The sequence below is a fragment of the Hyalella azteca genome, unplaced genomic scaffold (genome assembly GCF_000764305.2).
Source record: "Hyalella azteca isolate HAZT.00-mixed unplaced genomic scaffold, Hazt_2.0.2 contig5479, whole genome shotgun sequence".
Lineage (NCBI taxonomy): Eukaryota > Metazoa > Arthropoda > Malacostraca > Amphipoda > Hyalellidae > Hyalella > Hyalella azteca.
Window position 1 is genome coordinate 105,944 of NW_025935668.1, and position 17,537 is coordinate 123,480.

At 41.0% G+C, this 17,537-nt stretch overlaps 1 protein-coding gene across 1 annotated transcript; it reads right to left on the reverse strand.

Moving 5' to 3' along the window:
- Positions 1-328: 328 nt before the first annotated feature.
- On the reverse strand, positions 329-12,486 carry LOC108682764. The gene is made up of 2 exons (XM_018172001.2): positions 12,415-12,486; positions 329-4,138 (listed from the first exon to the last, which is right to left on the reverse strand). The coding sequence occupies exon 2, from the start codon at positions 4,136-4,138 to the stop codon at positions 2,102-2,104; it is 2,037 nt and encodes a 678-aa protein (XP_018027490.2). The 5' UTR covers positions 12,415-12,486; the 3' UTR covers positions 329-2,101.
- Positions 12,487-17,537: the final 5,051 nt, after the last annotated feature.

Consider the following 17,537-nt stretch of genomic DNA (forward strand, 5'->3'; position numbering starts at 1 on the left):
ATTTGCTGGAGTGAACTCCAAGTTACTTGCGACAGTTCCGCATGTTCGTTAATACTTATACGTCAATCTTCAAGGATTAGGCCACTAAGCGAGGTAGGTGGTCAATTGACATTTATCCTTTTTTGAAGCGGCAAAGCTACTCAAACACTTTCGTTCTCCCAATAGCATAACCACTGAAGGCTATATATAGCATTTCGTTCCCAGTCTTCCAAAGAAGAAAGAAAAATTTGATGGCAGCTCGTTGCTCACAAAAATCAGACACCATCCGGCAACAGGATGGTGTCACAACAGGCCATGGGCCTATTCGGCAACAGGCCATGGGCCTATTTCAACAACAGGCCATGGGCCGACACTTCTATTCTATTCCATCCAAAAACGACAAGCGCGCAAAAGAAGAATCACCAATAAATTTGTGATTATGGTATGCGGCCTTATAGGGGAGCAATGCTTGGCACACTAGCTGATGAATGTCAGGAGCATATGCACATACACGGAGAATGTGGTACTACCTAAACTTCGCCCACCACACTTGTAGTTCCCTTTTCCGGTCGCTCTTCGTACTTGTCGAGTAAAGCAGGTATAGAGTAATCGAGTATCTTATCAAGGTGAATTATACCGAGAAATTTAAGCCTGTAAAGGACGAAGACTCTAAATTAAAAAGATGTCCTATATTTTGTCCAAATATTGTGCATGTTGAATGTTAATTTGCAATACCGACTACACCAGCTCAGCGTTTCAGATGAGCTACGCACACGACGGCGTCTAGCTCAAAATGAGGAACGAGCTTCCTCAGAAGTTTTTTTTTTCAACGTAAGTTTCGGTGAAATAGTGAAATATTTACCCTACTGACGGCAAGAAGCCCCATTAGAATTTCAGTAAAATGTAGAATTTTAAATTCTACTTTATAATTCAAATTTAAAACACATAAACGACACTAGTTTCACGTCGAAAACATGAAACACACGCATTCTTAAGAACACAGACGAGGTATTTTTAATTTGAATCAGGGATAAGTGAATTACTAGATAACCTATAAGGAGGCACAAAGTTATAGAGCAGCAGAGCATTCCAAAGCCGTTTTGATGCTTCCACTTATTTGCAAGAACTTGAATTGTCCCATACATCCAAGATTAAAAAATTATATTGTAGCAAACACGAAATTAGAATGAGCTACGATGAAGGCGAGACTCAAACACCTGAACAGGATCAGCACACCAGCCTCTCTGAATCTTCAACACATTAACACAAAATCATACAAATCATACAGCTAATACTTCATACATTTTTCTACATAATTGCATGTTGTTACGTGCCTTATACAATATCAATACTGGTAAGTTGTAATTTTTGTGGAACATCACCAGAAACATCATTCTTATTAATTTTAACAGACATAACTTTTTACCAGACGAAATTTGATTTACGAGCAGCGTACACAATTACATATGTATAATCCCAGACTCCTCGGACAATTGAGAACACGATGGCCTCTCCACATTCATTGTAAAATTAAAGGCGGTAATAATAACGATTAAATAATAGCAACCCACATCACAGTATGTAACGATCTCATGTGTCCGGGTAAATTAGAATTATTGGACGTAAATTTTTAAGTGCACTTCTAGCGCTACAATTACACTTCCTACTTAAAGCATATCGATACCATCGATATCTTGCAATACCCTTAATAAAGTGAGATCCGATATTTGTTAGTGCTGCCAGTAGCGATGTTTGACAGGACTTCTAATAATAATCACTGGGGTCCAATTTTGCTGTATAAATGTCATCGAATGGGTCAGAACCTTCTCTTCCCGAAGCGGAAAGTAAAAAGTTGTTAAAGTTTTGCGACTGATGCATAAACTTGTGCAGAATTCTAGACTCTAAGCCATTATTAGCCTTAGCTTTATTAGCTTTATGAACACATAATGAAACATATCCAATGCTTTCCAAACATGCATATCGCTCTTGCAGAATATGACATCACAATTAACATTGCTCTGGAGTCAGCACCAAGAGCATATCAATAAATGCTTAGAACATTCAATCTGGACCGAAAAAACGACCATGAGATCATATTTTGCAGTTTCACAGAATGAATATACTACTCGATTTTGGTCATCTCTGAAGGTTGGGCCTCAGGAAAAACAGGATCTACAAAGAAATGTTCATCATTGAGATGAACTCTTTTGGCTTTGGCAGCAATATTCCAATCTTGAGGACCGACGACAGCATCGACGCTCACTTTGAAAGCAGTGAACCAATGACCAAAGTTGCGGTAGAGACGAGAAAGACTATACGCTACACGCATCAGATCTTCCGATTTACGCAGCTGCCACTCCAAGTCATATGAGAATTGCGAAGTCGAGCGAGCATCCAAAGTTTGCAAGAAGAAAGTGGCGGTGTGCGAGCGCAGAAGGGGCGACCTTTGAGAACGAAGACTGACGTGGGCATCGGTCCAACGATCTGCCCATACGCGCACACCGGCGAGCGCTGCTCGCACCTCGTGATCCTCTGAATCGTGGCTACTTTGAAGCTCGACGGGCACGTTATCGTAAAAATACGACCAGTCTGTCACGTTCTTATCATATTTCCATACACAGAATCCACCAACATGGTTACCAGATGCCGCAGTTGCCATGTAGACGAGTTTGTGGGATAATGGATGACGAGTAGGCGATCCGGACGCTTCCGAAATTTCAGTTACTGTGGCATTACTAATTTTTGAAGGCACTATGTTTGGTTTAGAGTCGGTATCTAAGTTTTCGTCATCAAAGAAGGCTTTTTGCGGTATTTTGATATGCTTTTCGATGGATACGATGTCCCATTGCTGTACTCCAAGCATATCGTTAACGCGATTCTGAAAGTCCTGGAACCAGAATTTATAGTCCTGGTGGAGATGGGCAAGGCTGCTGGAGATTTTGACAAGAGCGTCACTTTGTGCGAGCCTCCATTCCAATTCGTAGGTAAAAACTCCTGCTGATCGAGATTCGATATCATCCATGATGCGCTGACGAAGGGGCAGCTCTGATTCCTTGATGGCAGAGTGTGGTGACCGTATGACCACGTGGGCATCATGCCAGCGCGAGGACCAGGCACGTATGGCGGCGAGAGTGGCGCGCAGCTCGTGATCACCATTAGCGTGATCACTCTGAAGCTCAATAGGGATATTTTCGTAGAAATATGACCAGTCAGTAACGTTGTTACCGACTTTGAAAACACAAATGCCCCCCACGTGATTTCCAGATGCCGAAGAGGCCACGTAAGCTAACTTCTGATGTAGCGCTTCATCGTCACGTAGAAGTTTACTCATTACAGTCGACGTTTTGATAGGCTCACTTCCCTCACTGATGTTGGTTGCAACAGTGACAGTAATGCCTGCTGAAGACTCGGTGCTTACAGTTGATGGGGGCAGAGTGTATATGGTTGAAGATTTTTCTTGATGGGTAGATGAAAGAGCGATTGAAGTTGTATTCTCCGCAACCTCCGTTGTTGCAGCTGAGGACGCGGTTGACGAGGATGGCGAAGTTGAGATGGAATCATTTTCGCATTCATCAAAAAGGTCCTGGCTTACCTTTGTCAACGTTTCTGTCGTTTCAGTTGACGACACGAGCGTGGTCAGCAGTTCTCCAAGGGTTGTTTCGGGAATAGGAGACGTAAAATTTAATTCGTCAGCTTGCCCAGTGCCGTTCATTTCCAGAGAAGTCGAGTTAGTCGATGCAGAGGTGGTTGAGTTCTGCTGGAGGAAAGCGACTATCGTCGCATTAGTAACTACTATTGGAAATTTAGTAAACTCCGTGGACGCAGAAGTGTCGTTTTCAGAAGCTAGTGTGGCATTTTCAAGCTTCAGGTCGGCTACCTGCATGAGTTGAACCTCTTTGGTGGGTGAGGACTGCAAGCGGTGGACTGCGCTCCTGTTGTGGATAGGCACAGGCTGGAAGACGACTAGCGTACGGCTGTTAGCTTGTGCGAGGCGCAGGGACACGTAGGGCACCACGGCCAGTGCCACCACCAGAAGGCATGACAACAATACTCGAGTTAAAAGGGCGGCAGGAGAGGCACGTGGCCTGTCGTCGCCCACCACCGTGTAGAGAACGTACTTCTTGTCCTTGTTGCTCTCACCGGTCGCGCGCTCCTCCATCTGCAAAAACGTCACTCGTAAGTACAACCATTGAAAAGTTTTAGGATAAAACATCACTCGTAAGTTCTGTTGAAAAGTTTTAAGATAAAAGAGTGAGAAATTTTGAGGCAATGCGCTGACTATCAATAGTATGAAACATAAATCAAATCAACAAATGATGTCTATGAAGTTTTATAAAACATAAATCCAGAGCTGGGCCGCGCTACTTTGAAATGTAGCGGCCGCTACCGCTACCGCTACATGCTCTAAATGTAGCGGGCGCTACCGCTACCGCTACACCCACTAGATTGTATCGGGTGCTACCGCTACCGCTACAGTAAAATGTAGCGCCGCCACATTAGCCGCTACAATGGCCAAAATTATTGGAAATCTCTAAATATTTATTGTTCTGGTATTGGGATTTACTCATAAACATTTAATGATAATAAAACATTTTCAAAACATATCAATGCAACTTTATTGCAATTAACCTAACCGCAATAGTACGGGTTAGATACAGTAAATAAAAGTTAGTTATTTTTATGTTTTACCTTCCCTACATGGATGTCTACTTTAATCTACCAATCTCAAAAATTATCCACATAAACATATAAACATGTTTGGTTAAAAATAATGCCAGTTTTATTGAGAACATCTTTTGAGTTTAATCTCTCAAGCTTTCTGATAAGAGGAACAGTAACAGGGTCAATAAGTCTTAAAATTTGTCCAAATGGATGGTTAGGTAAATCCTGCGACGCGTTTCGCTCATCACTGAGCATCTTCAGGCAACGAGGTCGAGCAGCTGAGTAGACGAGTTGCTTGCGGGTTGGCTGCAGAGAGAGTGATGAGCGAAACGCGTCGCAGGATTTACCTAACCTTCCATTTGGACAAATTTTAAGACTTATTGACCCTGTTACTGTACCTCTTATCAGAAAGCTTGAGAGATTAAACTCAAAAGATGTTCTCAATAAAACTGGCATTATTTTTAACCAAACATGTTTAAATGAAGGGCTCTTCCCTAAATATAAACATATAAAAAAATTAGTCCTTTATTTGTATATATATGTGGATAATTTTTGAGATTGGTAGATTAAAGTAGACATCCATGTAGGGAAGGTGAAACATAAAAATAACTGTGTAAAAATAACTGTAAGCAAACTGAAGTTAGGTGGCTGATGTCCGTGATGTGGTCGTGGACATGTGGTGGCAGCTGGCATGGAACAAGAACAAGTGGTAACTGGTAACAACTTAACAAGAACAACTAACATGTTGACACTAGTAACAGGCTGAGGTTGACAACATTACTCCGAAATCTTCCGTACAGTTTTATTCTGTAATTTATATTATGTATGTATCATGCTGGTTTTTAAATAATATTTAATACTACTATATTAAGTAAAATGTAAAGGCTTTATCTATAAATGTAGCAGTACCGCAGTAGCGGCAAAACCTCGTATCGCTACTCAAATATGTAGCGGGCGCTACCGCTACCGCTACAATTGCTTAAATGTAGCGCCGCTACCGCTACTGAAAATGTAGCGCGCTACTGCCCACCTCTGCATAAATCGTAAATCATACTAGCAATCTATCAGTCATCTGTTGAAATATGGACATCTGGCGCATCTGAAATATGGCGTAACTTATGGGACTCACAGAGTGACATGGTCTGCAAACATTTTTGTCGTGTTAATTCGATGTATTTTTCACTCCTCCGAGTTTGAGATGCGAATAATAAATAAAAACTTGAGTTACAAGATCAACATTCGAAATTAAAAAATAATAATGTACAAGCAATCGGAGATGACTTAATGGAACATATATAAATGCACACAAGCCCTAGACAATATGTACAGTTTGCACGAAAAGAAGAGCATATACGCTGCGGTAATTTATAGAAGAAACTTAATTGTGAAGTTTCTCCAATCGATGAATATTTTGAAATTCCTTGAATGATCCCCGGGGAGAGGGAATGATTTCCCTATATTTCCACCCGCCAATTTAATTCCACCTCGTCGATTATCTAAATAATTTCGTTGGAGAACGACCTCCGCACCAGGAATGCCTTTGGGAGGAGACTTCTGACAAGAGACAAATTTATTTAGTGAGATCCACGCTGAGCTGCAGCTTACGTGGAGTTTCTTCTCCTGAAATAAAAAGCGAGCACAAAATGCATTAATATTACGGACATGCAATAAGAAGATATGCGGTCTATTGTGCGGCAAAGAATGACATGAAGTAAACAAACAAATGCACGAGAAAAAGTCGTCGACAGGAATGACTGTATACATGATACTAAGAGAAAGAGAGCTAACCTGACAGGAAGTCAAACCTGCACATTAGGACATAAAAAATTGCTATAAGTTATAACTCAAGAGAGCAAACAGAGCGTCGGTCTGTGGAGTGCAGAACAACGAAGTGGTCGCGGCCAACCAACGCCCGACGCCGCGATCAATAGCCCCGCCTGAGGAGACGGGGTGCCTTAACCCACGTGTCCCAGCTACCTCTCAGCACTGATTCGCCCCCAGCTACCTCCTAGCCCATGTCTCCAAGCTGTATCTCAGCACTGATTCGCCCCAGCTACCTCCTAACCCATGTATCCAAGCTGTATCTCAGCACTGATTCGCCCCAGCTACCTCCTAACCCATGTATCCAAGCTGTATCTCAGCACTGCTTCGCCCCAGCTACCTCCTAGCCCATGTACCCAAGCTGTATCTCAGCACTGCTTCGCCCCAGCTGCCTCCTAGCACGTCTATCCAAGCTGTATCTCAGCACTGCTTCGCCCTATCTGCCTCCCAGCACACGTATCCAAGCTGTATCTCAGCACTGCTTCGCCGCAGCTGCCTCCCAGCCCACGTATCTATAAGCTGTATCTCAGCACTGCTTCGCCGCAGCTGCCTCCCAGAACTTCTGTGTCTCAGCTTCCTACAGCTCTGCCGTGCCCTGCCCCAGCTGTGCCCCAGTTGTGCCCCAGCTGTGCCCCAGTTGCTCCTATCGCTGATGCACCTCAAGCTCCCTCCTTTGACTGCAGTCCCTCAGCGCAACTCCAGCTCTCCATCTCAAGTGGCTCCGTTCGATGATTGCCAGGCATTCGTTCAAAAAATATAACTCAGTACTCACAGCAGTGAGTGACAGAGAGCGCATTTTCTCGTCGACGAAAACTTGAGATCACGGACAGACGGACGGACAGACAGACAGACGGACATGGCGGGCACAATAGTGCATTTTTTACATAAATGAGGAAATGCGCTAATAAACCGAGCAGAGAGTCGGCAGTCGCACCAAGTTGCTGTATTCGCCGGCGCAAGCGCGATGTTCAGTCGAAATATTTAGATCTAGCAAGATCATTCTGCATACGATCAATTATATTTAAGAAATGGCAAAAAAGTCAACGATGTAATTAACAAAGTAGTGTCGATAAGAATAACTTCGGAATTTTGCTGGAGTGAGCATAAAGTCAGCTCTCAAATGACTAATGCATTGTCTTGTCAGTTTTAGGCTAGAATGTAACTACCTTCGAGCATGGAAAAAGCATAGACGAGAAAGCTCAGCGGCTAAAGGAAGAAAATCATTCCAACGTTTCCGGACGATGAGAATAGTTTTAGATATGGAGCTCAGTAATCGAAGCCGATGTGATGAATGCAAACAATTTGTTTGGTGTGCGACGTACATCGCCATGTCAACGATGGCTGCGCTGCCCAGCATGTCATTGTGCGGCGCTTGTAACGACGGTGACATTCGTGCATTTAGTGAACGGAATGCCCTGGCGAACATTCGACTTATCGAACCAGCCAGCGTTATATCAATGTCAAAGTTATATTTAATTACTCACTGTTATGTCAATGTTACATTTAATTAGCCAGTGTTATATCACTGTTTTATTTAATTACCCGCTGTTATATCAATGTTACATTTAATTAACCACTGTTACGTCAAAATTATGTTTAGTTCATCACTGGTATCTTGATGTTAAATTTAATTCACAACTGCTATGCTGAAGTTATATTTAATTCACAACTGCTATGCTGAAGTTATATTTAATTCACAACTGCTATGCTGAAGTTATGTTCAATTCACTACTGCTACGATGAAGTTATGTTCAATTCACTACTGCTACGCTGAAGTTATGTTTAATTCACCACTGCTATGCTGAAGTTATATTTAATTCACCACTGCTATGCTGAAGTTATATTTAATTCACCACTGCTATGCTGAAGTTATGTTCAATTCACCACTGCTACGCTGAAGTTATATTTAATTCACTACTGCTATGCTGAAGTTATGTTCAATTCACCACTGCTATGCTGAAGTTATGTTTAATTCACAACTGCTATGCTGAAGTTATATTTCATTCACAACTGCTACGCTGAAGTTATGTTCAATTCACTACTGCTACGATGAAGTTATGTTTAATTCACTACTGCTATGTTCACCATATGCAGTAGAGCGTGCAAGTAATGTTTTTCTATGTTAGTTCCTTGCGTCTGTGGCTCTACAGAAAATTGTTACTGAATACAAAGAAGTTCAACTATGAGCTCTTGCCAAGTGAAGGTTCACTTTAGTAGAAAAATATGCGCTCTAAATAAATGCAAAAAATGAAGTGGCAATGCAGTGATGACCGCAAAAAATGACGGCCTTTCAGAGCCGCGCCGCTGCAGAGAAATTTTGCAGACTGCAGCAGGGGAGTTGAAGACTCGGTATTTACTAAGAGAGATGCTGAAGAAATGCGTTTGAACTCGAAAGAAGATATTCTATGATGGTGTGCATCGAATTTCTAATATATTTTTATACAAAATTATTTTTTTAATATTTTTACTACCACTAATGCCAAACGGGGAGGAATTCCATCAGGCTGGAATATTGTTAGGAATAATGTGAAAAATTCGCCAAGCACTGGCCACCACTGTAACAAACAGCCTCCCTTCACATCAGCGAGCGTCCAATACTGCTATTGTATTGTATCTTATACTGTATTGTATGTGCAATTATAATGAAAAAATTACGGAAGATTCATTATAGTTATGCCGTACCTGAAAGATATTTTTGGGGAAAGCTGCCATGATTTGATGGCCTTCTACTGAAGTAATGAAAAAATTACGGAAGATTCGTTATAGTTATGCCGTACCTAAAAGATATTTTTGGGTAAAGCTATCATGATATAATGGCCTTCTACTGACGATGGCGAGCAATTATTCCATATAATAATTTCAATTTAATCGGCATGTAGAATTACGCTGCTGGTCAGCACGAAGTCGTTCCATGACGGAATAAACCCGAGCAAATGTGGGCCGTATAGCCGTATAGGTCAGGTGCTTGGTTTACGTTGATATTGTACAGATGTTTGTTATAATGTCACGTCTTTCTGACGTATTGGATGTCACGTCTTTCAGGCAGAGACGGCTGACAGGTCATGGCAGAGACGGCTGCCAGGTTAAGGCAGAGACGGCTGACAGCTCATGGCAGAGACGGCTGACAGCTCATGGCAGAGACGGCTGACAGCTCATGGCAGAGACGGCTGACAGCTCATGGCAGAGACGGCTGACAGGTCATGACAGAGACGGCTGACAGCTAAGAACAGAGACGGCTGACAGGTCATGGCAGAGACGACCGACAGGTCATGGCAGAGACGCAAGTCAGCTCAACATAGCAGCGGGCAGCGGCAGCCACTGACGCCAGGCAGTCGCGATCGATGTGTCCCCGCCTGACACGCGGGCACCGAGGCATCGACTTCGGCAATCAGGATTTTTGCTCCAAATTCTAATTTGCTCCAATTGTGCTAATTTGCTCCAAATTTTTGCTCCCAATTCTGATTTGCTCCAATTTAGCTAATTTGCTCCAAATTTTTGCTCCAATTTCTGATTTGCTCCAATTTTGCTACTTAGCTCCAAATTTTTGCTCCAATTTCTGATTTGCTCCAATTTTGCTATTTTGCTCCAAATTTTTGCTCCAAATTCTGATTTGCTCCAAATTTGCTAATTTGCTCCAAATTTTTGCTCCAATTTCTGATTTGCTCCAATTTTGCTACTTAGCTCCAAATTTTTGCTCCAAATTCTGGCCTGTCAACAGGAGCGCCAGATCATCCCCACGGGCAAATCCTGCCTTGGATGCGCAAAGGAAATCTTATTTAGACAAGCGAAAATAAGTTCAGCACTCAGGCCGCTACGCAGAAGACGTAGCACGGAAACATCTTATTTGGTTGCAACGTATAACAGAATTTGTAGTCACCGTCTCTTCAGAATAGCATTCTTCATTATAATGTTTATGGTAAGCTTTCCAGAAAATTAGTATTGCAGACAAAAGTATTCCACTTTTTAGGTTCCTAAATCAGTTGGTCAAAGACATTGAAAGCCACCTGCTGTGGCAAGCAAACCAGCTATTAGGTCATTTTTATTCGTCCAGATAATATTTATAATTTTGTTCATAGGTTAAATCATTAAAATGTGTTTTTTTTTTAAATGTGCTTCTCCTGGTTTGATTTCCAAAAATCGTATGTCATGGATAATTCGTACAGATTTCCTGCCGTGGCGGCAAGTCTATGAGAAAAGTTTCAAAAGTTTGGAATCGATGTAAGTCTCCTATGGAGCTTTATTATGGTGGGAGCCTGCAGAGATAAATATTAATTTTATCAAATCGCATCATAACATCCTAAGTAATTTACCTGATGACAATCGGTGTTGGGCTGAATTCGTTACAGGTAAAAAATTTAGAAGAAAGAAACATTAAGAAGCAACACTGACAAGTTTATTGCATTTTTTTCGTTCATCAGCCTCCAGAAGAGGCTTAATTTCCAAGTCCACTAGACCATTGCTTGTGTAAATAGTGACGGACTTCAACAAAAAATACCCTCCCCCTGACTGAGTGCAGGAAGAGTGAAGTTTGTAAGTTTTCCCAACACTCAACACAAGGTTTTAATGATTTAATGAGCGATTAGTTGCAAAAATTCTGGTAGCGTTTAGTTGCAAAATTCTGATAGCGATTAGTTGCGAAATTCTGGCAGTATTTAGTTGCTAAATTCTGATAGCGATTAGTCGCGAAATTCTGATAGCGATTAGTTGCGAAATTCTGGCAGTATTTAGTTGCTAAATTCTGATAGCGATTAGTCGCGAAATTCTGATAGCGTTTAGTCGCGAAATTCTGGTAGCGATTAGTTGCGAAATTCTGGTAGCGATTATTGCGAAATTCTGGTAGCGAATATTTGGAACATTCTTTGCGGAAGATGTTTCTACCCTGAACACTGGAATTAGCTATAACGAGGACCTACTACAGGAACAGGTGCTGTCATTATATATTTTTATTGTTATGGGTTGGTTTAAGTCCGACATGCTGCAATCTAAATATGTGAAGTACGAGTAGAGCCAGATGTTTACTCTTGAATTGTTTTCTTACTTGCTCGTAAGTTTATTATGCAAACAATTGGTCGCATCACCGACACAAAACCAAGGAAAATATATTCTTTGACGGAATTAAATTAAATTTTATGAATAAAATCAATATACTATGGTGCGCTGGCTTTGAAACCAATATGATGTTAGAGAGTAAAGCGGCAATCGACATTATGCCGTTCATCTACGAGTATCGACTTCTGAAACGATCACTTTCCGAACCAATTTCTCCTGAAAGAAATAACTGGAAGACAAATTAATCCGTATTGAACGTGTAGTTCATTGAGATTCTTCTGGTGCTTTTTTAGGATGAACATAGTAATGGAGCGTCCTTCATAAAAATCCCATAAGTCGGTTCGTAAATCATATACCAGGGGGTGGGCGTCGTTCATAGAAGTTGCATGCGTCACGTCGAATTATGGGCTTCTATTTTGGGTCGACTTCCGAACAAATCGATTTCTGGGGCTCCACTGTATTAACCCTAATCCTGTATGCCGTCACTCGTATTAATTACGTTTATTTATAAACTAATTTCAAGCATGTTGCTGTACATACTTGTTTATTGCTACTCATACAAGTTTGTTGCTATACAGCTCCAGATACTATTCAGGAGAGATAAATAAATATATTACAAATAGATGAAAAAAAACGTTGTAAAAAAACTGGCTAGCAAGAGACTGTTCTAAATTTACTTGATTTAACACCGGCAAAATCTAATATATGTGGATTAGAATGCAGAATGAAATTTAACTTCTAACAAACTTTCAAATTCAAGATGCTGCAGGAAAGAATCCGGTCTCGGGAAGGCGCAGGTATTTTGCGTGAAAGTTGGCTCTTTCCTCCAAACCTCAGCTATCAAAATCAATCGCCAGGATCGCTACATGCTGAAAAATGCATTAAGGTTTAGAGAAACGTCACCTTGGAGTAGCGAGGGGATGTGACTGCAGCAATGTTGGGGATGGTGAGGACGAGCGGCACTACACCCAGCAAGGCGCGATCAACACTGACTGCAGTCTCGAGGCTCAACCCCTGCGACGTCATTACTGCCCCGCCCCCCGCGCACACCTAAAATACCAGCCAAGCTTCCAGCGAATGTACGTCCTAATCTCCGATAACTTGGCAAGTTGTGCTTCAAGTTTCATTTCTTTTCTAGATCCTGACAATCCCGTACATTTTAATTAGTCAAACAATGTAAGTAAATTAAATATTAGGAGTAGAGTCCGTAGACTTCACCATTGCATAAGCTCTTCCAACGTAAAATGACCTGAATACAAATTCAACCGTTCTGGTTTTTTAGAAGCTGAGACGCAGGAGAAAAAAGTCGAGGCAGTAAGCCGACAGACAAAGGTCGACACATTCTGGACGAGCGCCCGAATCGGACTGCAGTGAGTGCTTGGGGGGCTGAGGGAGAGGAGGGTAGAAACAAGGAGATGGCAGCGCCTTGCTTGGCATTTGTCGATATGCCAATTGCCTTCCATTTCTTATAGAGAAACGCTTAATTGTGGCGCCTGCATCGGTGTTGGCGTGTCTGGCAAGTTGCCCCTCAAATTTCGAACACGCCAATGTGTTCGAAATTTGTTCCAATGTGTTCGAAATGTGTACACGCCAATGTGTTCGTCCAATGACACGCCTGGCGTGTCATTTCGAATTGCCCCTCAAAATATGTTTAGTTTATAACAATTGATTGCAGATATCAGCTGATACCACGACTTATACTTCGAGTCACTTTCTGTCACAGTAGATTAGACGCACTTGAGCCTTCTAAAAATAAGACATGGCAGGAAACACGAGAAGTTCTATCCATGAGTTTTTACTGCAGATCGCACCTCTCGGATAATTCTCAGGCCGGTTTTGGAAATTTATTGAACATAAAATATCTCCCTAACTATTAAACGAAGCTCGATAAAACGTAGCATGGCGTTCATCAGGATCCTACGGTGATGTTTAGGTCGTGATAACTTTTTCGATTTTACCTTCGTTTGCGACGTAAGTGAACTGTAATAGAGTGATGATGCTTCATAAAAATTGATTAATTGCATTTATGTAAAGGATTCCACATATAGCCTCCTTCGTCATCAACCAAGGCAAAATAAAAAAAAATATCACGACCTAAAAATAACCGTTTGGTCTAATGAATGAATGCGCAACGTTTCATCGAGCTGCGTTCATAAGTTTGGAAGAGGTTTCATGTTCACTGCAAATTTGACAATAAGCCTATAGCCAAATAGGCTGATTGTCACCGTATAGCCGTTATTACTTTAGCGTATAGCAAAATATATCGCAAATGAAGCCTTAATGGAAAATTTTTGTGCGACCCAAACATCAGCGTTAGGTTATTAGGAATGTATTCTATAAGTCACGTTCGAATCTGTTCAGTATTTTAATGACCAATTTTATGTTCACTGCGAATTTTGGCCCGTAAGATCGGATAAATTGGAAACGCAGGCGAAACAAAAAAAAAGTCACGATATAAACATGACATTTAGGTCTTCATGAACGGATGTACGAAGTTTCATCGAGCTTCATTAGTTTGGAAGATGTTTCATGTTTACTGAATCACTCCGTCTAGAGAATTGTCCTTTATGTCCATCGCTTTCCAGGAAACCGACAATGGTCTGTCTCGCCTACAGTCACACCAAGACGGAAGAAGAGAGAAGGAATCGGAATTAACAATCAATAAATTACATATAATGAATTTTAATTTTTCTGCAAATTTAATGAAAATTGGAAGAGTGACTTGTCTTTTACAATAAAGTCAAACTACGATACCTAAAATATCGTCCTAAGTCCTATGCTATTTTATTGTACGTAATCGGGCAGATATCAAAAGAAGGCAACGAAGGCATTTTGACGGACGAGAGTAGTTAGTGTATCATATAACAAGTCAGTTGATTTTGTTGAAACGTTGCGGAAAAAATGTTTGCACCTACAACAAATTACTGACACTACCAAGCGCAACTGAGTCATTTGTCGAAAAATCACTAAATTTTTCAAGTTTTTCGCTAGTCGTTCATCATTTACCTTGGTCTACGTCATTACCTTTTTATACTTGGACAGGGGTCGTTGTATTGAGCAGTCGTGCTGGGTTCGTTGTTTGATGTAGAGCAGTCGTTCATACGAGACACGAATACAATACGCTCATAGTTCCCATCAATTGCCTCCCGTACGATGTTATAACTTCACTCTAATTTATTCGTTTATCCGGGCGTACTTTCTCTAAGTTCACTTTTCAGAAATAATTTTTTGTGCAGCAGCAGCAGCTTCTACGCATCTCGCGTAGCACTTGTTCGTTGTCCTAGTCGTTCCTGTTGCGACACCACTATACGTAGCCTAGACGCATGGTTGAATACTTCATTTTATTAATTATGGTGTATTAATTCAACCATGGCCTAGACGTTGCCCAACGAGGTATAGCGTTGAGGCGTTTGTCGTAAATAAGCTAGGTTGTCTAGATCATTTTTTTATAATGGGCCATTACAATGTAATTATATCTTTTCATTTTGGCAGACCAATGAAAATTAACGTCAACCGTTGCCTGCGATGTCGAAATTTAGATATTTTTCGCCCACTTAGTTTATTGCTGTGCTAACAGCAATTGGAAGCTGGGATGGCCGAGAAGTTCATCATACCAGCCGTTTATAAGTACTTAATTTTTGATAATCTAAATGAATTAAATTCAAATTATTGAAAAGCACGGTTTCACAGAATAGAGAGAAAAAAATATAACTCAGTAGTCAGTACTCACTGCAGAGCCCATTTTGACAGAGAGGGCATTTTCTCGTCGACGAAAACGTGAAGTCACGGACGGACAGACAGACAGACAGACAGACGGACGGACGGACATGGCGAGCACAATAGTGCATTTTTTTCCAAAAATGAGAAAATGCGCTAAAAATGCACTAATCACAGCACCAATAATAATCAAATCAGCTAAGTAAATCTTATGAATGAAATTAAACTGAACAACGATTCAATAGAGGTATTGTGTTGTTTCTATTAACACATTAGGGAATATTCTTCCTCCTTCAACTCGACTCGTCGAGTTGTAGTCTAGGGTCATTGGGAGGACGAATGAAAGACAGACGAAAGATTTTATCATTTAACAGTGAATGGAAGATCTCATGAGAGCAGCATGAGTGACGCACTCTGCACAGCATGACGAGCGTGAGCAGCTCTCGCACGATAACAATCTTCTTCAGAGATGTTCACGCCATGGTTGAACTAGCATAAGGTTGACCCATGGTTGAACTAGTATAAGGTTGACCCATCAGAAGCCCATTTTTGCGGATGTAGTTTGTTGTTTGTCTGTGACGTCGCTGATCTCAGTGACGTCACGGGCATTAACCAATCACCGAAATACGATCAAACCAGTCAACCAATCCGTCAAGAGACTGACGGGATTGTTTACGTTTCTCGATCTACGTGACGTAACAAGAAAGCTGAACTGAAAGACGGAACTTCTCGTGGGTCAGCCTTATATAGTTCAACCATGGGTCAGCCTTATATAGTTCAACCATGGTTCACGCTGTCTAATGTGTACGACGCTGGTCGCCGCCGAAATTTCAAAAATAATTCGGATAAGAATATCATTACGTCAACTCTGATCCTTAATTAAAAAGAGCGCTTAAACAATGTTCTACGGACATAATTGCCGATATGGTCTCATTGACCCACTGAAATTTAAATTTTTGCGAATAGAAAATCAATCTACAAAATATAATAAATCTTCAGCACTTATCCGCTTAAGCATGTAGAGTTGATATCGAACGTTTGAATCGGAATCGCTTGACTATCTTTCATAAAATATTTCCTCTTATGACAACGTTTTAGTAAAGCAAATCTCAAGACATGGTTCAACCGAAACAGTCTGGTTTCGGTTGGTCCCTTCCTAATCGAATCGAAACAGTCCCTTCCTAATCGAAACAGTCCCTTCCTTCCTAATCGAATCGAAACAGTCCCTTCCTTCCTAATCGAATCGAAACAGTCCCTTCCTAATCGAATGGAAGAGTTTGACGAGTTTATCGCACCCGGGTACTTCGTTTATTACTGCATTATGGCAGGGTTTTGATGAGAAATGTACATAAAGTCCAATAAAATATGCCAAAAGTCCCGTCATATTTGTAGGCCAACAATGACCCTTACGAATGTCATCATTAACTGGAGGAGAATCTCGTACATAACTAATCCTAAAATCTTACGGGGCTACTGATAAAACCAATATATCCAAATTAAAATACCAATCAGTTTTAATTTAACGCTGTCAAATTTAAATAATATTGTACCGAGGAAAAACATAGATGGATTTGCTACAAAACAGACAAGTTCAACTTGTTAACGCGATGCCTTACGCATCTTGTCAGCGCATAAATTATAAAGGAACCTGCACGCTTGTATTTATTCTCGTCATGTAAAGTCTTTTATTCATGTATAAAGTATATTATTCATCTATCATCATGTATTTATTCTCATCATTAAAGGCAGTGAGGGAGCCATAATAAGTACTGGGCCTTTTCCTTTGACGGCATACCAAAACAAAACCATTTACAAGACAACAATGATTAGACGAACAAGAGAAATTTAAGTATATGTTAACTATACATAAATATATACCTGCTGAAATATATCTATTTGATCGGGTTTAATATTTATTTAGTCAGCTTGTGAAATTTAATGCGCCAGTATTAAGGATTATGGTTCGACATCCTCAAGCTGCGCGCTGGTGTACGTTATCAGGCATCAGGGCCTATACTTTCAAAAAAAGTTAAGAGATCGTAAGTTCATCAGCCAATCATTGACGGCCTTTCGAGTTTCGAGCAAAATCCGCCAATCACAGACAAGAAAATAAAGCGTAAGTACTTACGTTCATTTGGCGAGTTTTTGAAAGTATGGCCACTGGCCTGCACGTGCACAGCAATGCCAGAAAATAACAGCAGCATGGCAGAAAATAACTCACACGCACAGAAAATAACAGCAGCATGGCAGAAAATAACTCACGCGCACAGAAAATAACAGCAGCACGGCAGAAAATAACTCACGCATAC

What these genes read in the sequence shown, in the direction of transcription:
- LOC108682764 (XM_018172001.2), bottom strand. Translation starts at nt 4,138, where the DNA reads ATGGAGGAGCGCGCGACCGGTGAGAGCAACAAGGACAAGAAGTACGTT.